Source organism: Cynoglossus semilaevis, chromosome 14 (genome assembly GCF_000523025.1).
Source record: "Cynoglossus semilaevis isolate Cse_v1.0 chromosome 14, Cse_v1.0, whole genome shotgun sequence".
Taxonomy (NCBI): Eukaryota; Metazoa; Chordata; class Actinopteri; order Pleuronectiformes; family Cynoglossidae; genus Cynoglossus; species Cynoglossus semilaevis.
In genome coordinates, this window is record NC_024320.1 from 3,613,648 (window position 1) to 3,635,968 (window position 22,321).

A 22,321-nucleotide genomic window follows, 5' to 3' on the forward strand; every position below is an offset into this window, starting at 1 on the left:
GATAGATAGATGGATAGATAGATAGATGGATAGATAGACAGATAGATGGGAGTTCCCTTTGGGAAATTAGGGAGGGAGGTCAGTGAATTTGGTCACTGAATGTGGCTTCAAACCAGAAAAACAACAGGCTCAGGTGCTTTTAAACTACATCTGGTAAAATCTCTGTTAGACAGAGATATGTTTTCTGCTTAACATTACTTTTAATCTTTTTGAATAGAAGAGTGAAACGGCACTGTTGATCTGTACCTTTTTTCCCTTCCTGTTTTTTCCTCCCTCCTGATTTCTCTATGAACATTTGTTGCATAAAAAAACTCGGAGGACTGTCAAAGTTTCCTAATTTGACCAAACCAAACAAGCTTCGCTCTGATTGGATTACAGAAGATAAAACCAAAAGTAACATTGTTACGTTGTTAATGTCAATTTCCTTAACACTTACAAAGTCCTCCTATAGATCGTGAACATCTGACCACCTCATATTTAATACCTAGATACAGTTTTGTTTAGCTCATGACTTCAGACCTGAACCTGTCTGGACACGTCTGAGGACTTCTTGAGTATTTCTGTGCCTCACATTTCTAAACTCTACCCAGTGTTGGATTCAACATGGCTGCTGTGGGTGTCTCAATTTTACCTGCAGCTTTATATTTATTTTGTGCAGGCAGCAGTAAATAGTGGCACGGAACTTTAGATTAACTCTCCTCTCCCACTCACAGGAATGTTTCCACCTTATCTGCAGGCTCACCTGACGTTTAGGGCTGGTGAAAACAGACCTGGAGCAGAGATGGAATACGACCAGACAGGTTCTGCTGCTTCTTTTCTTACAGCCCAACCTCCTTCACTTCACAAACACACCATTGTACGCACAGGTACACACAAGCAAGGCTTTCTCCCTCGCCTCAACAACATGGCTGCTGGGTCACAGCACCACTCTCTACAATGGCCCTGACTCACTGACCATTACCTGAATCTCAATATCACCGCGTAAAGGGAGGGGGAAGTGTAGTTAGAATGGATTAATTATGTATAGGGAGTGTTAAAAATCCAGGCTCTGTGAGCTCAGTGATAGCTTGCCTGTCAACAGGAACAGAAACCAAATATTTTAACCAATTACTAAACACTTCACACGGCTTAATAACATGCTGACATCTTAAGTCGACATCTCTCAGAAGTATTAGATAACAGCATTGGATTTGTTTGTTTTTTTTAAGAAAGAGTTTTTCAAGTTCTCTGTTTGTACACTTTTACTTTGCCACACCAAAGTCCATAGAGAAAATCAGCAATTTAAGGTTAAAGGAAAACAGTGAACACTGCAACACTGCTGCTGCTGCTGCTACATTACTGTGAACACTGCAACACTGCTGCTGCTGCTACATTACTTTTGTCACTGCTGCTAATCCAAACAAGGTTATTAAAGTGCTGAAGTCACAAAATAAGACATTTGAACTCAGTGGAGGAGGTGTCAGTGAAGCCACGCTTTCTGTGTGTCGAGGTGCAAAATCTTTGCCTTTCTCAATGTACTTTTGTAATGACGTTGTGGGGACATCATGAAATAAGTTCATAATAAAGGCAGGTAACCCATCTGTGTGTTAGGGAGCGCATCTCCTGTCAGTACTCAAAACAGGTGAGGTTAGATTTAGAATACCTGGACGATAGCGTGGCAAAGTCTCCCCCATCAACGAGCCGGATCTTACAGAACAACACTCCGTTAACAAACGGCACCGCGGTCAGCTCCTCCAGAGTGAAGTGCACCTGAAACTTAAACTTCTTCTTCTTTACTAAAAAAGACATGATCCGGTAAAAGAAGAGAAGAAACCTAATGAAGAGGTCTTAAAAATTCACATCGGAGGCTGGGGAAAGCCCTGGAATCATCTCTGAACCTGAAAAAGAAACAGAAACGATGAATGTCGGATTTGTTGTAGACTGTGACTAACATCAGTTCTCTGACTAGTAACATGTTTGTCACAATACTGTAGACGTGTTTAACAGTCATTGTACTATATCTTAAATCCTATTACTGTATAATTTGGTGACTATGACACATATTGTAACATAGGCACATGTTAAAATAATCAAATGCCAAAGCTGTGCAACAGGTTTTGAATTTGCGCCCTTTGATATTTTTTTTTTCTTTTCCTGAAACTGAAAGAACATTTAAAGGAACTAGATTTCAGTCCTAACACGAGACAGTGAAGCAGGTTTGACCTAGAATCAAAGACATCCCTCAAATTATATATGTATAATATGTGTGATTTAGAACAACAAATACTTGATTTAAACATTAACATTCTCAAACAGACATTTACGTTAACGTTAACAATACAATTCAGTCAGGTATAACGTCCTCTCAAAAACACACAAATGAGTCACCTTAACCTTGTGTTCTTAACATTGTCATTAAGTACTCACGGAGGGCTGCACCTGTTTGGTTCTAATTAAAATTGGTGGTTGAATGAAACCAGAATGTTTTTCAGATGTTAAAGACCAGAAAACGGCTTATGTCATGCTTAACCAAAAGTATCGTCAACCGCGGTAGTTTTTAATGGTAAAAATAGTGACATTTTCATATCGTGACATGTCTATTTGCATTTGTTTGTGAGGTGGGCAGATACGCACGTCATTTGTTTCAGTCCGTTTCACACACACCTAACGAGTTTCACTATATTTTTGTTTTACAACATAATAAAATCGTTGTTATTACACATTTATCGACACTTTAAATTCGGCGGTTTGGACCTTTACTCTCTGAGTGCAGACAGCTGCTGCCACGCAAACAGCGTAATCCGACCAGATCCGGGAGTCAACCCGTTTTCAGACCATTAGAGATACAGTATCTATAAAATCCATAACCGCAGTAAAGAAAAAAAAAACTCACCTTCTCCCGCTGCTCTCATCCCTAAACACCGGTTACAACATAACGTCAGAGTCCCGGAACCGAGAGTTGCAGCCCGGCTTCTCCACAGCCGCGTCACCGCATCTTCTCTAACTTTTCCTATGTCCGTACTTTCTTTACTACAGTCACGGCGAGACCGTGAACGCACCACGGGGTTAGAAACCGTCTATGAAGTCGAGTCTAAACGAGTTATAGCGAGGTTAGGGACCATCCAGCAGTTCTGAGCAAAGAAGAAAAAACGAATAAGACCGCTATAAGTAAAATACATTAGATTATTCGGGCTACTTTAATTAAGTATAATTGTTCTGAATTTCATTAGCATGTGCATCAATCTTAGATATGTCATAGATACGAAAAGATTACGTAGTTTATTAGAATTTGATTATTTCTAGATAACTAATACATTTTCATTTTTTTATAATTTTATTTGAATATCTAAATAAATACTATGAAAATAAGAATCTTCAAAAACATACGTAAATATTTTAATAGCAAAAGATGAGTAATATTGTGGTGTTTAAGAAACAAAAAGCTACAAGCTAGCAAAGAAAGTGAATGTAGTAGAAAATACCCAGTTATTTGTTTCAAGAGAAACGGTGCTTTTTGAATGTCCTGGCAAACGGTACAGCTTTCTTCCACTGCTATCCCGAGGAAGCTCCTCGCTCCTCGTCTGTAAAAACCAAAGTTAGGCTGTAGTGACCCCTTGTGACTCATTGCGGGATGCAATCTGCAGAGGGAAATCAAAAGCGGCATGTTTCTTTTTTTTTTTTTATTAAGTGAGAAAGTGGTTTGACATAACAGACAAACAGCACAGTCTGCAGAGCGATAGTTGAAATCCCATTATTCCGTGTAGCGTATCAATCGAACCCTGTTACCTATATTTTCATCAAAATAGGTTTTACAATTAGCTTTGGAGACAAGTGAAGTCTATCATGGACATACATGTCTGTGCAAACTGTCAATTACTGCTGACTATCGTGATGATATAACTGAGCTCCACCATTCTGTAGAGATGTACATCAGTATTTTTTTTTCTTAGGAATTCTTTTGCTTTTAGGCTTGTTTACAATAATTTTCCATAATGCAATTCAACCGCAGTTAAGAGAAATGAAACAATCCATAGAGAAACTCTATTGTACAAAAATAAAACATTTCTTCAAAATACCTCATCGAACATAAAATGCATGTAAAACAATACAATTCAGTAGGAAATATCTCTCCACACACACACACACACACACTCGTTCATACACAACCAGAGTCTACTGCGCCTCTTCAGGTGCTACCGCTGCTAGTGGTTCTGGAGTTTTGGGTCTGTTCTGCTCCTCGGTTCCTGACCCATCAGTGACTCCTGCTGTAGAACTGTTGGCAAGAACAGCCTCTGTGCCAGTCTGTAGGAATTTCCTCAGGTCTTTTAGTGCAGGCCGCATCATCTGGACAAGAGCAAGGAGGGCAGCCTGCGTCCCCTCCAGAGCCATGGCCTGTCTCTCCTGGGCAAACGCCTGTGCCTCCTGCGAGCGCCTCACCATCTGCAGCAGCTCGTTTTGACCCTCCATGGTCTGAGCAATCTGTCGTATGAGCATGTTGGTGACCCTCTGCTCCTGCAGGAGGCGAGCTGAGTTAAGGGCGATGCGGCTCTTCAGCTCCTGAGGCTTGGCCTGAACCCGCTGAGGAGGAGGAGGAGGAGTAGGAGAAGCAGGATCCGAGGCCAGCATCTCCACCGGAGCCTCCACAGACTCCACCACGGTGGTGGTGGCCTCATCCATAGTGGCAGTGCAGTATTCCACCACACCTCCATCCTCTAAGGTGAAGGTTGTTTCAGCTGGAAGAACAGGGAGGAACTCTTTTTACTGAACTGAATTAATATTGAAATCGTCAAAGTGTCATTCTAACAGCCGTTAAAGGCAGCTTTGGTTAGTGGTTTTAGCTATACTATTATTTAGCTTCTTTGACAGCCACTCTTGCGAAATGTGTGCTTATTTTTAGTTAAGTTTGATAAACTATATAAACTAATATACTATTTTACTGCCATTATCTAGAACAGGCGTGGGCAAATGGAGCATTTGTGTGAACTAAGATAAATGACATGTAAAAGTCATGCATAAAGGCTTTAAACGCCATCTATTGGGGAAACGTGGGTATTGCACGAAAAAGGCAGAAGTATAGTGATAACGTAAATAAATTATAGAATTCGGAAAAGTTCGACAGACCATATTAAAAAGCTGAGGCTCCCGGGCCTTAGTTTGCCCATGCCTGATCTAGAAGGTTTCACGTTGTTTGTGTTCTAACTTTTAACTGTGCTGCAGTAAAATACCCTTTCATATTCTCTAGCTCAGTGACCTTATTTATGTTTTTGAAGAATAATTTAAAAAACAAAACTCACTATTAAGAGGTTTGTGTTCAGTGCAGACTTCAACAGAGTCAGTGTGTAAAGCTGAAATGACACAAACACAATATGAGATCTGAAAACATGACAATGTACTTCAGATAATTGGGTGAAAGGATTCTTAAAATCCTTTAAGATTGGCTAATGTTCAAAATGTTTGCTAACTTTTCTGTTAGTATATAAATGTATAGATTTGATTACGCCATTCGGGTAGAGAGAGTAAAATTATACTTTTCTATTTGGGTCTTTCATAAAGGTTTACGTTGTTTTTTAAATTAATTTAATGATTTTCATTCATTCTTTCATATTGGACTCAGTAATGGACTTAATGGTACATTAATGCTGAAAGATTTCTACATATTTTAGCTATCTTTTAGCTTTTTGTGCTTAGTTTTAGTTAATATCAACTATTTAAGTTTCTGAAATCCCCAATTTGCTTTACTTTTAATAAAAGAACTGACGATGATAATTTTATAAAAGCAAAAACCAACAAATCTTTTAAGCACTTATCGTGACAGTTCAAGTATTGACAACGATGTTTATCGTGATGATGAAACTTTGGTGTAAACTCACTGCCAGTGAGCTGGATGGTGGAGGTGGAGCAGGCGGAGCCGGTGCTAACGGTCAACGGCAGAGTGATCTCCGCCCCGGTGGCAACAGCATCACCTTCTCCCACAGGTAGACTGACGATGGTTGCCTCCCCCAGCAGGTTACAGATTCGCTGCTGCATTGCTGTGAGGATGACCGGCACCGTGGTGCAGTCCGTAGATGTACCCTCGATAGCGGCCCTGGCCTGGGCCACTTTGCGGCGGACCTCTGTCTTCAAGTCGGACCATTTCTTCTTCACTTCCAGTAACTCTCTGGGACAGGTGGTAACAGAATTCACCTTCTTTACGATCTCCAACCACGCGTTATTCTTGGCCAAGTGTGTGACTCCGGCGTTAAAGTGATTCACCAGCGTGTGTTTTTGTTTTTCAATTTCCTCCACTATGATCTCCACCTCCCTCTCTGAGAAGTTCATTTTCCTCTTTTTCGACGCAGATGCCATCATTGTAATATTCCCTCTTACTTTACGAGAGAAAACTGTGCGTATTGTACGTAAAAAAAGTAAGATTTGACTTAGCTAAAATGCGCAGCGTAATGGCTTCCAGAATCGGCTTCTTCTCGACACCAGCAACGCTTACGTAGTTGCACCCGAGACCCGCCTACTGCCAGCCAATTGGCTGATCTCATAGCTCTTTACATTACTATTGGCTAACATATATGTTAATCTGTGAAAGGGCAAACTAATTTTAGAAATTTGTAAGAACAAAGGAAAACATATAGTCATTGTCAATGGATATTTATTTTTCCTGAATTTTATTTTTCAGCTTTATTATGTATTTATGTATTATGTATTTACGAAATTGAAAAAACAAGAAAGAATTTAGTTTTAATCTGTCAATACTGAACAGAAAAGGCGAGAAAAGACACAAAATATGAAGTATCGATGTATTTATAAGACAATAAAATGACTTAAAAGCAGATGCGCTAATGTAACTGTGGCTGAGCTGTTTAAAGTTGTATCAAGAGGGAAACGGCTGTTTGAGACGTTTTGTTATAATAAAAAAAACTTACAAACCCTGAAGATGGCGAAGAGTTTCGTTTTGTATTGTTAGTAAGCAATGGGTTATTATGAATGCTATATGATAATAAAAATTAAATATAATTTAAAATATTTAAACTTGTGCTTTGGTGCTGTTCATCATTGAAGCTTTTTTCTCAGTCTGGTCCACAGAAGTGGTGTCATATTCACATCTTGCGTAGTCTCGCACTCTGCTCTCGCGTTGTTACAGGGGACTTCACTCACACCCGGCTTCAAAAGCCTCGTAGCCGCTATCTTTTCTGCCCTTCTGCGCTCGTTAATCTGTAGACTTATCTGAGCATCGTTTCCAAAACGGCGTTTGAACCAGTAACCGCCCGGTAACTGTAACGTCCGTCACAAGAGCTCCAAATGCGGCGGAACGAATCACTTTGAGGCGGCGTTAGGGTATACAGTGACAGTTCTGGTTGTCGGATTCTCCGCGTCACCGGCTTCTCGGGAATTTGTCTACGTCGAGTTTACGTTGAAAGCGCTCACTGGTCATGTGAGGTGCCCGTCCCTGTCGGTGTGTCAGCGAGTGTGCCTGTTTTAGTGTGTGTCTGCGCGCGTGTGTGTTTGTATTCAGTGACCAGTAGCCGCTGTGTGGGTTCATTCCGGGAAATGTGACATTTTCACCGGGTACACATGGACGCAAAAAGCGGCTCTCCCATTCACCCATGATGCACCAGCAGGGCTCGACGATGACCTCTCTGCTCGGTGACGTTTTCTGTCAGTGCCGGGCGGCCGGCACTCACCCAGGCGACGACCCCGGTGGTGGTGGAGTTGGCGAACCCTACACCGACCCTCAGCAGTTGACCCCAAGTGACCCCAACCAGTCCTGCGACAGATGCGATGGAGCTGAACAGGAGCACCGACTCAAGGTTTTGTTCCAGATCCTTGACGTAAACGGAGATGGGGGCATCTGCGTAAACGACCTGACGATCGGACTAAAGAAACTGGGAGTTCATCGAACCGAGCATGAACTTATGGTGAGTGATACGGATGTCAGTGAATGAAAACCAATTCCCTTTTTCAAAGAGAACAAAAATTAACTTTGGGTTTTTGCTGATATTGATACTAATCCAATACCTCATGTGTCAAACTCAAGGCCTCGGGGCCAAATGCACCCATCAGATTTGTGTGAGCGAGAGCTTAAAAAGCATTTACTAAAGTGGATAAAAATGACTTAAAAGCAGATGCGCTAATGTAACTGTGGCTGAGCTGTTTAAAGTTGTATCAAGAGGGAAACGGCTGTTTGAGACGTTTTGTTATAATAAAAAAAACTTACAAACCCTGAAGATGGCGAAGAGTTTCGTTTTGTATTGTTAGTAAGCAATGGGTTATTATGAATGCTATATGATAATAAAAATTAAATATAATTTAAAATATTTAAACTTGTGCTTTGGTGCTGTTCATCATTGAAGCTTTTTTCTCAGTCTGGTCCACAGAAGTGGTGTCATATTCACATCTTGCGTAGTCTCGCACTCTGCTCTCGCGTTGTTACAGGGGACTTCACTCACACCCGGCTTCAAAAGCCTCGTAGCCGCTATCTTTTCTGCCCTTCTGCGCTCGTTAATCTGTAGACTTATCTGAGCATCGTTTCCAAAACGGCGTTTGAACCAGTAACCGCCCGGTAACTGTAACGTCCGTCACAAGAGCTCCAAATGCGGCGGAACGAATCACTTTGAGGCGGCGTTAGGGTATACAGTGACAGTTCTGGTTGTCGGATTCTCCGCGTCACCGGCTTCTCGGGAATTTGTCTACGTCGAGTTTACGTTGAAAGCGCTCACTGGTCATGTGAGGTGCCCGTCCCTGTCGGTGTGTCAGCGAGTGTGCCTGTTTTAGTGTGTGTCTGCGCGCGTGTGTGTTTGTATTCAGTGACCAGTAGCCGCTGTGTGGGTTCATTCCGGGAAATGTGACATTTTCACCGGGTACACATGGACGCAAAAAGCGGCTCTCCCATTCACCCATGATGCACCAGCAGGGCTCGACGATGACCTCTCTGCTCGGTGACGTTTTCTGTCAGTGCCGGGCGGCCGGCACTCACCCAGGCGACGACCCCGGTGGTGGTGGAGTTGGCGAACCCTACACCGACCCTCAGCAGTTGACCCCAAGTGACCCCAACCAGTCCTGCGACAGATGCGATGGAGCTGAACAGGAGCACCGACTCAAGGTTTTGTTCCAGATCCTTGACGTAAACGGAGATGGGGGCATCTGCGTAAACGACCTGACGATCGGACTAAAGAAACTGGGAGTTCATCGAACCGAGCATGAACTTATGGTGAGTGATACGGATGTCAGTGAATGAAAACCAATTCCCTTTTTCAAAGAGAACAAAAATTAACTTTGGGTTTTTGCTGATATTGATACTAATCCAATACCTCATGTGTCAAACTCAAGGCCTCGGGGCCAAATGCACCCATCAGATTTGTGTGAGCGAGAGCTTAAAAAGCATTTACTAAAGTGGATAAAACAGTTTCTTAGCCTGAGAAATTAAAAGTTTTTTTATTACTCAGCAATGAACAGTATTTGTAGCTTGAATAAATAATCATCAATTTCAGAAACATGTGTTAGTCACTTGGAGTAGTTCCATCTATACCAGTGGTCCCTGACCTTTTCTGTTCCAAGGACTGGTCAGCCAGTACCACCTGTTACTATAGACCAAGGTGCTGAGCATTGAAGGGTCATTACATTTTCTAAATAAGACATATTTTAGACTTCTATTCTGTTTGAATCAGTCTGAATTACTTTTATTTTAAAATATTGACAGATTATCTAAAGAAAGTAAATGGACATGAATGGATTTTCTTTGAACTAAGTAAATTAGTAAAAATTAAACACATTTTTACAGTGTCCCACTGCGGCTGGGTACCAAATGACTTATGGACTGCTACTGGTCGGTAGACCGGGGTTTGGGAACCCCTGATCTATACAGTCTTCCATTTACAACCGGCCCTTCAAGGGGAAGTGTATTGCTGATGTGGCCCCCTGGTGGAAATGAGTTTGACACCGCTGCAATACCTGCTTTCCTCCTCTCCTAATTTATAAATTACAAATTATATAAATAATTATTTGCGCAACGTTAACATCTGATCTGAAGAAACAAGCATGAAGCTGATCCCGTAGGCTAATTTCACGACGCTGTTACAACGTTGTCTGCCGTTATCACAGTGACTTGTATGTTGGCTTATTCTGAGTCTGACTGCGATTATTCATTGGCTTGTGGATAAGCCTGCCAAAAAAAAAAAATCATTCACCTTGTTCTAAAGTCACCATTCCTCACAGGGCAATTACAGCGTAGAGGCGGAGCTCTTCTTATTAAACTGGTTCCTCCGGGAAAATTGAGCTCAGCAGCAGAATCGGTGAAGTGTTCACTAAGCACTTGGTACTAACAGGATTATTTGGGAGGAGGGATAGATCTGCCCTCGCCCTGGTTTCCCTGGAGAAAGTCTGATCTTGTTGACCGTTACAATGCAATTGAGTTCATTTGCCGAGGGGACGACAGTGTTGTCCTGTGGAGAATGTGCTTTGAGTAACTAGTAGGGACTGAAGGAGTCGGGTCACTCAGCAGATTTTTTGGGGACAGAGGAAAAGCCATCTGCTCCACCCTCTCTCTCTCTCTCTGTCTCTCACTCTCTCTCTCCTGTGACTCTGACTGTCAGCTGGTGGCATAAATTAGTAGAATGAACCCTGCCATCGATTGGCTGAGAGAAGCACTCCAAGACTGGATGGTGTAACCTGGCAGCATGAGCCGCTCTGATTGGTTGTGCTCAGCTGCAGTGAGGATGCAGGTTTTCGAAACGTTCTCTTTTCCTGCTGCTGATGCTAAAGCAGGCTGCGGCTCCTTCTCTGCTGCATCATCCGACTTCCCTCCACAAGAGCAGCTGTTTTATTTACTGTTTCAGGTGGAGGTTTAGTAATAGAGAAACCATTTTTTTTTTCTCTGTTGTTCTTCAGAGGATGCTGGGCAGGGAGAACTCTCACCACAGCTATTTTAAATGATGAAAATGCTGTACAGCAGCCGGAGCTTTTTGGTGTCCTTCTTTAGCTTTTCTCTACTTTTTTCTAACTCTTTGCCCTAACCCGACCACCACTGTGAAGTGTCTTTTTCTTTTTCTTTTTAAGTCGAGTAGCGTTGCACACATACAGTTGAGGATGCTGCAGAAGATTCTGGATTGTCTGAGTCAGAGACTTTTTGGTCGGACGCAGTGCAAACCTGCTCAAACTCAGCAGTCGGGTGACGATGATGTTACTCAGAACAGTAGGGGGCCAAAAGCTGCTCCAACAAACTCTCCTGACACCAGAGCAACAGGCAGGGCTGGCGCTACGCCAAAGAAAACAACCATGTTAATAATGGTGGCACCCCCTGCAGATCTGAAACAGGTAGGCTTAAAAAACAAAAAAAGCCGATGTCAGACGTTGTTACTCTGGTTGTTCTTTTAATGGGTTGCCAACCATAACCTCAGTCAATCTAACATTTTGTTAACAACAATAACAGTGTAGACTGATAGGTGTAGTCCAGCCTAAATGTTTTTGGTAGACATAAAATCTGTCACTGGTGTTCTGCATTGGGGTCATTGGGTTTGGTCTTTTCAAACTCCCATACGTTCCAAAGGCAGTTAGGCCTGCAGCCATCAGCAAATAGGTTTAAGCAAACAGTCTTTACAAATGTTTTGCATGCATGTCCTCAGCAGGTTTCACACCAACAATAAGCGTGAACTCACTGCATTTAGTCTGCATCAAAACACCCTGTGTCAGATACTGTATACATCCTGCTTTCATCCAGCTATCGTCCTGGAGCTAATTTGTAACTTGATTCAGGGTGAAGTGCAACCAACAGATTGATTCAACAGCCGCAACGATTTAAATTGTGAATGACACACCACGTTCTTACTCGCCAGTGATTACATCACTGATTTAGGTTCTCGGTAGTCTTCTCCCTGTGTTTCGCCTTTATGCAGATGACGCTCTTTTGTTTTTGTTTTTTGGTAAAAGTTTTGATGTCAGATTAAAAAATATTATCTCTGGCTCACATTGGTATTTCATTCCACTTCTTGTGGACATTGCACTGATGTGATGGCAGTCAAATTAATTATTAAATAACCGACTTCACCTTTGCCCAATGACACCATTGGCTGTACAGGTGCAGCTACCATTCTGATTGATTTGATTTTTTTTCTTTTTCCTGTCTGCTGTGTTCACTCATTGACTTATTCTCAGATATGCTTCACTGGAAAATCACTTCCACTCCTTCAGACGGAGTCCTCCTGCACATGGTCCATTACGTTCACTATTTCTGCTCATGCTCAGTGTGTAGCACAGCAGGTCATTGGGCGAAGTGTTGCTCAGGGCAAACATAAAAAGAAGCCGCTTCCTGCTTTCCAGCTGGTTGGACAGTGTGTGAGTGTAGGAGAAAGTGCTCTAAAATGTTTGCTATGGCTAATACTCAGTGGAAACTGCAGGCAGAGTCAACGGTTCACTGACTGTGGAACATGGACAGAAAAAAAGAAAGAAAACACCAGTCACTTAGTTCCAGTTCATTTTCTCTAATTGTTTCTACAGATGTTGCCCGTAAAGGAAAAGTTCCTGCAAACTGACACTCAAACACGTCGTATTCTCTGTCCCTACAGAAAATAGTGAAGGCGGGAGACAAAGACCTGGACGGACAGTTAGACTTTGAAGAGTTTGTCCATTATCTCAGAGACCATGAGAAGAAACTAAGGCTCGTGTTCAAGAGTTTGGACAGGAAGAACGATGGTAAGGAAACCTGTTGAAGTCTGTATAAAGTCACACTTGAGTCAAGAACTTTAGACATTACATTCATATAATGACAATTATTGCTTTGTGTTGCCACAAGGTAATAATAACTGTGATGTCCATAAAAACAAAACAAAAACTTCTACACACATCCTTCTGCTGCTTCTCTCAAGGCATAATTCCCAGCATTTATATCCTGGAAATAAACAAGTCTCTACAAGTTGACACATTCACAGCTTTTGCTTCAATCAAACTATCAGTGTTATTTAGTTGAATTTCTTAAAAAAAAAACAACTCATATTTTCATTGAATAAAATGAACAATGTTTGAAACCAGTGTAATTTCCCCACTCTAGCACATGTAAAGAAAACATTAAAATTACATTTTTTTTTAATTATTATTTTGACTTCCTCCTAACCTGCAACCCCCGACAAGTTGCTTGACTGCCTACACTGAGAACCACTTCATTGGAGTGACCTTGATTTGAATGCTAGGCTCATATTCTATATGCATAGACGTAACACAACCTACTGCTGCCTATGTTAAAGTATTGGAATACTTGACATTGCTTCGCACATGGAGTTTGGCAGCAGAACAGTGAACAATCACTTAACAAGAAACCAGTATAAATAACGTCAGCCTCAGAGATTATTGGGCTTTTCTTTTTCTTAAGTACACATTCATGAATGGAAAATGATTGAATAAAATGAACAATGTTTGAAACAAGTGTAAACTCTATCTGAGTACAACTGGAAACCAATACTTGTTATCACGTCTGTGGGGAAGTCTGTTCCGATTTATACCAATGAAATAAAAGCTCATCTCACTGCATTGGCGCCTCAGTCACAAACACTGTGGTGACCCCAACATGACCAATAAAAAACGAGGACAGCTCTCCATCCATTCATTTATACATCAGTAAGCATACTCCTCATAGCTCGTAACTGATATCGTAAAAGTCATAAGCGTGCTGAGAATTCCAGTTTGACCATTTAACCTCTGTGTGACCTGTAAAGTTATCAGTAAATGACTCATTTCTCTGCTTTAGGCCGCATCGACTCACAGGAGATCATGCAGTCTCTGCGAGACCTGGGAGTCCACATCTCCGAGGAGCAGGCTGAGAAGATTCTCAAAAGGTGAGAGAAGGAGTGAAGCTGTGGTCATAGTGGGCTCGTGACAATACACCTGACAATAAAGTGTTAGTTCAGTGTATATGTGTGGTTTTAGTCACTTATCCACAATCTACAAAAAGGTATCCTTTGGTGGCATTTTATAATTCGTTGTCTACCTAACACCAAATAGCGAAAATTATAAATTTGCCATAAAAGAACCAAAGTTCGGCGCCCAGCCCTAGTGTACTACGGTGTTGTTTAACCAAATGACAGTCAAATAAAGCAGTGGACAGTGTCTGAAGATGTTAAGATTTTATATATACGTAAAATGACATTGATTTATTAAAAGGGTTTTACTGTTGCGTGTCTAAAATTAGTTCCTCAGCACAGACACAGAATGTACCTTTAATACCAGGTGTGAACAGTAGCAGATACTGTAACTGTGGACATCTGTGACTTATTTACCTTATGAGTCTTTTTGTGATGAAACACACAGCGTGTGACATCATCACTGAAGCGTGGGTCATTTTAGGGCCCACGTTTAAAGAACACCAAAAATTTGATTTCAGCAAAATTTAAAAAAAAATGGAATTGTTCAACAAGAGCTGAAGTCAGAATGTAGCCCCAGGTATTGGCATTCAAAAACAAATAACAAAATAATTTGTTCTCATTCAGTTTAGATGAGCCATCATCCTCATCAGCCAATCATAGACAGAGTTTACTCTGAAAAAATATAAGTATGGGACTCTTTAGTTTGCTTGAATTCTACTTGAGTAAAAGTAAAAAAATACTTAATTTATAATTTACTTAGTACAAGTTACGTAGTTACTTTACATTACTTGATGCAGAAAAGGACCGGTCATACATTTAATCTGCAGCTAGTTGTTTTTAATCAACATATTATCCATTTGAACGCCGATGCTGCAAATTCAAGCCACTAAAGCACACTGAAGATTTGACCGTGACAGCTCTGTCCACCGGGGGCAGGTACATTTAGTATTGCATGAAGTTACTGCCTTTTTTGTGTTCGAAAAAACAAGAGCTGGCTTAGATTTGGCCAAGGATTTCCTTCTCTTTCTGAGTCCTCTGCTCAGCAGCTCTCTGCTTGGTAATCCTCAGCCTCCGTTTCTTGTTCGGCACCAGCCGTCATCCAACGACAGGCTAGAGTGAAAATCCGCACGACCACGTCCACGCAGTTTGTTTTTTTTTTTCATTTTTAAATGACATTTTTTACTCAGGAACGGGTTCTTTTGCAATGTTGCGAAGTGAAACGCTTGGGTCAAAATGTACTTATGTAAAAGTACAATAACCTATTCCCAAAACTACTTCAAAAATTACAAATAACTATATTACAAAAACTACTCAATTACAGTTACTTGAGTAAATGTAATTGCTCCTGCTCCTCTCCACCAGTCTGGTTTACAGTTGAGGGTTCACTGCCTGATGTTGTGTCCCCTTCCTCTAACTCCGTTTGTCTGTCTGTCTGTCTGTCTCTTCTTCCTGGTTTGTGCGTCTCAGAATAAGGCGGGGTCATATCTGGGCCCCTATCTTGTAGTAAGTAGTGTCTTGTTGTCCCGTCCTGCCTGGCATTTCCTGCATCCATCACCAGCTCCTTCCTCTTCCCCTGTTCATGCTTTTAAATGTCTTGTGTCCTGTGAGACGGATATCTGGGTCCGAGTTTCGTCTTTTCTCATTTTCTTTTCTCTATGATCTTATGTTCACAGTATGGACAAAAATGGCACAATGACAATCGACTGGAATGAGTGGCGGGATTATCACCTGTTGCATCCAGCAGGCAACATTCCCGAAATCATCCTGTATTGGAAACACTCCACGGTAAAAGTTTCCCCGGCCATTTTTTTTGACTAATTCCAAATTCCCTTCAGTTGCTTGCATATGTAAGTGTTCTTCAGTGCAAAACTCTGTTATCTCTGTGAGTCAGCCCATCCCATAACTGTACTCGGTCTCCCCCACCCCCAACCGCATCCTTTTTTATCAATTCCCGTTCCTACTAATAGAAGAAACTGACAGTAATTGAGTTATTGAATGACTAAGAAACGTGTGTTTTCAGAAAACTAACCACATTTCTTCAGGTGCCACTGACAAAGCTGCCAGTACTGACGCTGTTGTCAGTGTCTCACACAACTGACATCCTCACATTATCTCTCTCCTCCACAGATCTTAGATGTTGGCGAGTGCTTGATGGTGCCAGACGAGTTCACTGCGGAAGAGAAGAATACAGGAATGTGGTGGAGACACCTAGTGGCTGGAGGAGGAGCTGGAGGGGTGTCTCGCACCTGCACGGCCCCGTTGGACAGACTCAAAGTCCTCATGCAGGTGAGACGGCTCAAAAGCCGCGTTGTCTGGGGAGGTTTGCGTGAGCACGTGCTGACCGGCTGTTCTGGTTAGGTTCACGCCTCCAAGAGCAACAGCATGCAGATCGCCGGAGGCTTTTCCCAGATGATCAGAGAGGGAGGTGTGAGGTCACTGTGGAGAGGAAACGGCATCAACGTCATCAAAATCGCTCCAGAGACTGCAATTAAGTTCATGGCCTACGAACAGGTTGGCCTCACTCTGACAAAAGGCAATGGGCGATTTTTTTTTTTTTTTTTTTTGTCAAGGTTCTGTTGGTTGACAAACTGTTTCTGCTCGTCAGATAAAGCGACTGATTGGAAGTAATCAGGAGACACTGGGAATCGCAGAGAGGCTGGTGGCTGGAAGTCTGGCCGGAGCGATCGCTCAGAGCAGCATCTACCCCATGGAGGTGAGTCATGAGGATCCTAACATTGTCATATGTAATACCAAATCACAGGGCAGACATTCTGTTGTGTGTGTGTGTGTGTACCAATATTCTCGAAAAGTCCAATTTACATGATTAGGTTAATTGTTCACACACAGAGGTGGGAATGTGAGTGTGAATGGTTGTTTGTCTCTATATATGGCCATGTGATGGACTGTAGGACTGTCCTGAGTGTCCCCACACAACCCTCAAAAGTCTTAGGAGATGAAGGCCATGTCCACACAGGTTGGTTTTTTTTTTTTTTCATTGGCCACGGACAGGGTGGCCCCCCCCTGGCAAAAAGGGAAGGGGGGTTTTTTTTTTTTTTTTTTGTCAAGGTTCTGTTGGTTGACAAACTGTTTCTGCTCGTCAGATAAAGCGACTGATTGGAAGTAATCAGGAGACACTGGGAATCGCAGAGAGGCTGGTGGCTGGAAGTCTGGCCGGAGCGATCGCTCAGAGCAGCATCTACCCCATGGAGGTGAGTCATGAGGATCCTAACATTGTCATATGTAATACCAAATCACAGGGCAGACATTCTGTTGTGTGTGTGTGTGTGTACCAATATTCTCGAAAAGTCCAATTTACATGATTAGGTTAATTGTTCACACACAGAGGTGGGAATGTGAGTGTGAATGGTTGTTTGTCTCTATATATGGCCATGTGATGGACTGTAGGACTGTCCTGAGTGTCCCCACACAACCCTCAAAAGTCTTAGGAGATGAAGGCCATGTCCACACAGGTTGTTTTTTTTTTTTTTAGTTGGAGGGGAAAAAAAGTCATGTGTAATTTTTGTGACGCTGCAGCCAAGACTTGAAGAAAGCTATATGTCAAAAGGTCAAAATGAATCAGAAATGTTAGTAGTAGTATTTAAGCAGGATGATGGCTTACGTCAGTGAGGCTCCGGACAGGTATTAAATTGATCTTTGAAGTGTTTAACAAGTGCTCCTGTACGACCATGAGTGAACCGTGTGTTTGACATATGTCCCTCCCTGTCCTTTCAGGTCCTCAAGACACGGTTAGCGTTAAGGAAGACAGGTCAGTACTCGGGTATTTCGGACTGTGCCAGACACATCTTCCAGAAAGAGGGTGCCACTGCTTTTTACAAAGGCTACGTCCCAAACATGCTGGGCATCATCCCGTACGCTGGCATCGACCTGGCCGTCTACGAGGTGTGTGTGTTGGTTAAGTGCTACCTCGACCTGGCCGTCTACGAGGTGTGTGTGTGTGTTGGTTAAGTGCTACCTGTGTGTCTCAGGTCTAAAGACATCTCGCTGACGTCTTTCCTTTTTTTGTTTTTTTTTTCTATCAGACCTTGAAGAACTGGTGGCTGCAGCGTTATGCCACCGACAGCGCTGATCCAGGAGTGTTTGTGCTTCTGGCCTGTGGCACCACCTCCAGCACGTGTGGTCAGCTGGCCAGCTACCCTCTGGCTCTGGTCAGGACTCGTATGCAGGCACAAGGTAAGTCGTTGTCAGTCATCCACTCTTGGGGGGGGGGGTGATGCAAGAATACAAACACAGGAGTGCAGCAACACAGACGAGCAAGTATGCCGAATTTGTTCGAAAGTAGCTAAAAAAGAGGCAAATGGACAAAGTTTGCACGCCTAGCTTAAACATAACCATCCGACACCGCTGGGGGGGGAAAAAACGCGCCTCGAGATGCAGTGCCTTTTTGATGTATTAAAGTAAATATAAGTAAAACTAAATGAAGTACGCTACATCGCAAAAGGTTCACGACCCCGCAACCTCTGAACGCCCTTAATATGTTTTAGATTTTTTTTATAAACCTGTACACTAGGGGTCACCAACTTTATTTGTGGGAGGGCCAGAATTATTCTGGACAGACACATTAGAGGCTGGACGCTCGTAAGTAAAATGAAATAGGAATCACTGCTTCGTCCAACACTATTATTTGATGTTTATTTTGGATTCCAGTTACGGTCCTGATTGGACGGTTTGGTGGGCCTGATTCGGTCCACGCACCACCACTTGATCATTAATGCTGCTCTTTTTAGAAAGGAGTCTCACTACAACTTGTGCCTAAATTAAAATCTGAATCCACACACAGTTAACCTGAGCAACTCAAAGATTCTGAATGGGAAACACACACCCCCCCCTACCACTAGATGGAGCTAAACTAAAACCAATGGTACATGTACCATAGTTGAGAAAACATGGAATTTTCTCTCTGTCTTCTGCAGCTACTCAGGAAGGAGGCCCTCAGATGAGCATGACTGGCCTGTTCAGACACATTGTCAGGACAGAGGGCGCTACGGGACTCTACCGAGGCCTGGCCCCCAACTTCATGAAGGTCATTCCATCTGTAAGCATCAGCTACGTGGTTTACGAGTACCTCAAGATCACGTTAGGGGTACAATCCAAGTAGAGACCAAAGCTTTATTATCTGCAGTTTTAGTTTAGTTTTTTTTTTTTTTTTTTTTGAGGTTGCGCTTTTGTACTGGAGAAAGTAAGCAGCTAAATTCTGCACATTTAAATAAATTATTGAATTCTATGGAGAAAGATGAAAATAAAGAGGAGCCGGGATTCAGTATCCAAATCCTGGAGGAGACTTTGAGGAAGCGCTAAAAGTTTACATTGAACTGACTGGAGGTGTTGACTGGCGCCACACGGTGGCAAGAGCAGTGCTGCTCTGTGACAAAGGGCTTTGCTGAAGTTAAACATATCAAAGGTTTCCCGTTTAAAGGAATTAAGACAACATCACATCTGCAGGTGGGTTTGGCACGTGTGATGTTTTAACCTGGATGTGGAGCCGCACGGTTTTTTTTTTTTTTGCAACCTAGTAAAGTAGGAAGTTAGTAAAAACGAGTGAGCATTATTATGTTAACGGACTTTTAGACTTGCACTGAATTCTGGGAATGCTTGTTGAAATCAACTCTTAAGGCTCTGTGGGAATAAAGCTAAAGCTTCGTCAGGCTTTCGTCAGAGCTTGTAGGCATAAAGGAGAATGTCCGGCCAACTCAGTGTCTTAGCCCAGCTACTCACCTCTTCTCTGTGGTGTTCTCTCGAAAGAATGCTTTGCTGTTATGCTGGTAGATGTTCCGAAACAGTTTCCGCTGACATTTGTTTGAAAGACAATCTTCAGGATACAGTCAGGACCGTGTCTGTAAGCAGCCGGGAATTCAGTTCACTGGGCACTTAGGGCAGATGGAGGATGGATGGATGGACTTTAATGACGGAGTATCTTTCTATGAGGCATAGACCGTGTTGACCTGCTGTCAGTAAGCTTGTCAGTGTCTATATTTAACTTTACAATGACAGTGTTGCTACAGAGTCCCAAAAGCTTTTAATATTTACTGTGAAGAGACAAGATATGGAGTCTGTTATCAAGGTACCATCTTGTCCACACAGGGGGAAAACATGAGACTACTCTGTGTGCGTGTAACGGTATACTAACAGTATATACTGAGTAAACAAGCTGTTTATCTACACCATGGGTGTCAAACTCATTTCCACCAGGGGGCCACATCACCAATACAGTTCCCCTTGAAGGGCCGGTTGTAAATGGAAGATTGTATAGATCAGGGGTTCCCAACCCCCGGTCCGGGGACCAGTACCGGTCCATAGGTAATTTGGTACCGGGCCGCAGTGGGACACAGTAAAAAATTCACTTTTTACAATTTACTTACTAATTTATTTCATTCAAAGAAAATCCAGTCATATCCATTGACTTTCTATATTTACCTAATACATGATTCAATAATTGATTACTATTTATTCAAGATATCAAATATTGTTCATTGATGTGCAATAAAAACACTTTAATTTCGAGGTTCAGAAATTCTGCAGCATGGACTTTGCTAAATGCTTTTTAAGCTCCCGCAGGCACACAAAACGGTATTGGCCGCGTTTGGCCCCCGGGCCTTGAGTTTGACACGTATGATCTACAGCATGGTCTGCCTCGATATATTATCATGTCTCCGATGTGTTGAATGTCTTGGTTCACGATACCGTTTTCATGGTAAGAGAAGAACCTCATTTTTTTTCAAGCTGGCGATCAATAGGAAGTTGTATTTTGAATTTCCTGAGACTTTAATGAATGAACATAATCTTCACGTCATTGTTGTAACTTTAAGAAAACTAGTGAGTCTGATTAAGTCGACCCCTGGAGGCGGTACCGGCTTGGTTCTGTTGTTTGGTTGGGGTAAACACAGGACTAAAAACGAATCTTGATTTCACCCTTCAGCAGTTCCTCAGCAGGCTGAGAGCATTCAGGTTCCTGTAGAATCCGAATCTTAACTTCTCCACTGATTTATACAAACATCTGGGCAGTGACTTCTTTGTGAACCACACTTATCAGATTAGCGTGCTTGGTCCACTGCTGGACACAGGAATGGAATTAAAATGACATATATAGACACAGTCAGTGAAAGTACGATTGTAACAGTGTTTACAGTCGGTCTCCACCTGCAGGATGTTTCACACAGTTTTCATGTCAGCTTCCCACTTCAACTGTCAACAGAGCCACAGGAAAAACACACTGACACAGATTCATTATTTACGTTTGTTCCACGCATGTGGCCCACTGTTGTACCAGTGTAAATTTACACTCCTTGAAGTCATATGACAGGAAGTCCAGGAGCAGAGGAGGCAATGACTGACACCCAAGTCCCAACAGTGCCTTGTGTGTCAACCCTGTTGACACTGATGCACCTGAATGCAGCAGGAGGCAGAACCTGTGGGACACTGAATGCACTTTAACGTAAAAAAAAAAAAAAACCCTTAAAAGTTCAATTATACCTGACTTTGTCTTTATTTATTATTGATGTATTTCTTATTTATTTAAACGTGTATAAGAAACAGCTGTCTGAGTTTGTGTAGATGTAATTATTTATTTCATTTGAGTCCGTGAAAAGTACTTAACAACGAAAAAAAAAGAGGGAGAACTTGGCAAAATGACATAACATTATTTGTTAAAGCAATACTTGAAATTGACGTTTCCACACCGAACATTTTATGGAGGTATTTAAATTGTTTTTTTGTTTTTTTTCCTTTTCATTTTTTTGGAATCGTCCTTCACCTCTCACAGACATGCTATCATACAAGATTTAGCCAGTTAGCTCATGTTAGCGAAGCTAGCACCAGTACAAACCTGCGAAACAATCTTCAAAACAACATTTTTATGATATGTTTCTGCCACCCATTTAACACTGCCACTGTGGAACAGTTTTTTAACAGTCTGTTTCAAAACACTATATCACGTATACTGTACCGTTCTTTCAAAAAGACTGTCACAGGAGCGGCTGGTATATCCTGTATGTTCCATTTGGCTGGGTTTCATCATCAACAAATACGTGATCCAGAGGAGCTCAAACAAGGCTCCTTATATAAGGTACACTGTGCTGAACATGAGAAAACCTACCACACAGTTGAACTCTCGCTCTCCTTCACGTCTGCTGCCTCTGTCCTTTGTCACCACCACCCTGTCCTGCAGACGAACTGCTCACTGTTGCTCTTGAATGTCTCCTGAAGTCTCAGTGTCGTCGCTCCTCTTGCGTTCTCTTCACCCATTGTTGTAACATCGTGTCATTTTATCCAAACGGTAGTGAGCTGAATGATTTCACTCTGTAACTGGCTGCTGGGTTTTTTTTGTTTTTTTTTTTTTTTGTTTTTTTTGTACTTTGTTCTGTTTAAATCGTAAAAGTAGGCCTCGCCGTGCTGTAAGTTCTACTTGACGCCGCAGTAGTTAGATGTACAGGGACCACGTGAACGCAGGGCTGTGTATTCTGTGATGCTACCATATTTACAAAATGCAT

At 42.2% G+C, this 22,321-nt stretch overlaps 4 protein-coding genes across 6 annotated transcripts in view; 1 reads left to right on the forward strand and 3 right to left on the reverse strand.

Annotated features, from left to right (window-relative positions):
- eeig1b (estrogen-induced osteoclastogenesis regulator 1b) overlaps positions 1-3,556 on the reverse strand; it is a 16,362-nt gene extending 12,806 nt beyond the window's left edge. Inside the window, exons 1-2 of the mRNA XM_008324485.3 lie at positions 2,873-3,556; positions 1,643-1,877 (exon numbers count right to left, since the gene is read on the reverse strand). Of these exons, the coding sequence (XP_008322707.1) occupies positions 1,643-1,788 (146 nt within the window). The 5' untranslated portion in view covers positions 1,789-1,877; positions 2,873-3,556. The remainder of the gene's footprint in view (positions 1-1,642; positions 1,878-2,872) is intronic.
- Positions 1-22,321, reverse strand: part of LOC103389163 (threonine synthase-like 2) — a 649,915-nt gene that overhangs the window by 83,388 nt on the left and 544,206 nt on the right. The window lies entirely within an intron of this gene.
- naif1 (nuclear apoptosis inducing factor 1) lies at positions 3,660-6,569 on the reverse strand. 2 transcript variants are annotated; one of them, XM_025062841.1, is made up of 3 exons: positions 5,850-6,569; positions 5,274-5,324; positions 3,660-4,712 (listed from the first exon to the last, which is right to left on the reverse strand). In XM_025062841.1, the coding sequence occupies exons 1-3, from the start codon at positions 6,325-6,327 to the stop codon at positions 4,153-4,155; spliced, it is 1,089 nt and encodes a 362-aa protein (XP_024918609.1). In that variant the 5' UTR covers positions 6,328-6,569; the 3' UTR covers positions 3,660-4,152. The 2 variants fall into 2 exon arrangements, with proteins under 2 accessions (XP_024918609.1, XP_008322705.1); XM_008324483.3 differs by lacking the exon at positions 5,274-5,324.
- On the forward strand, positions 7,132-20,946 carry slc25a25b (solute carrier family 25 member 25b). Of its 2 annotated transcripts, none has more exons than XM_008324482.3 (10): positions 7,132-7,886; positions 12,528-12,654; positions 13,703-13,790; positions 15,491-15,602; positions 15,945-16,103; positions 16,176-16,328; positions 16,423-16,530; positions 17,550-17,717; positions 17,858-18,008; positions 18,749-20,946. In XM_008324482.3, exons 1-10 carry the CDS (start codon positions 7,575-7,577, stop codon positions 18,931-18,933), a joined length of 1,563 nt encoding a protein of 520 aa, XP_008322704.1. In that variant the 5' UTR covers positions 7,132-7,574; the 3' UTR covers positions 18,934-20,946. The 2 variants fall into 2 exon arrangements, with proteins under 2 accessions (XP_008322704.1, XP_024918622.1); XM_025062854.1 differs by lacking the exon at positions 7,132-7,886 and adding an exon at positions 8,163-9,178.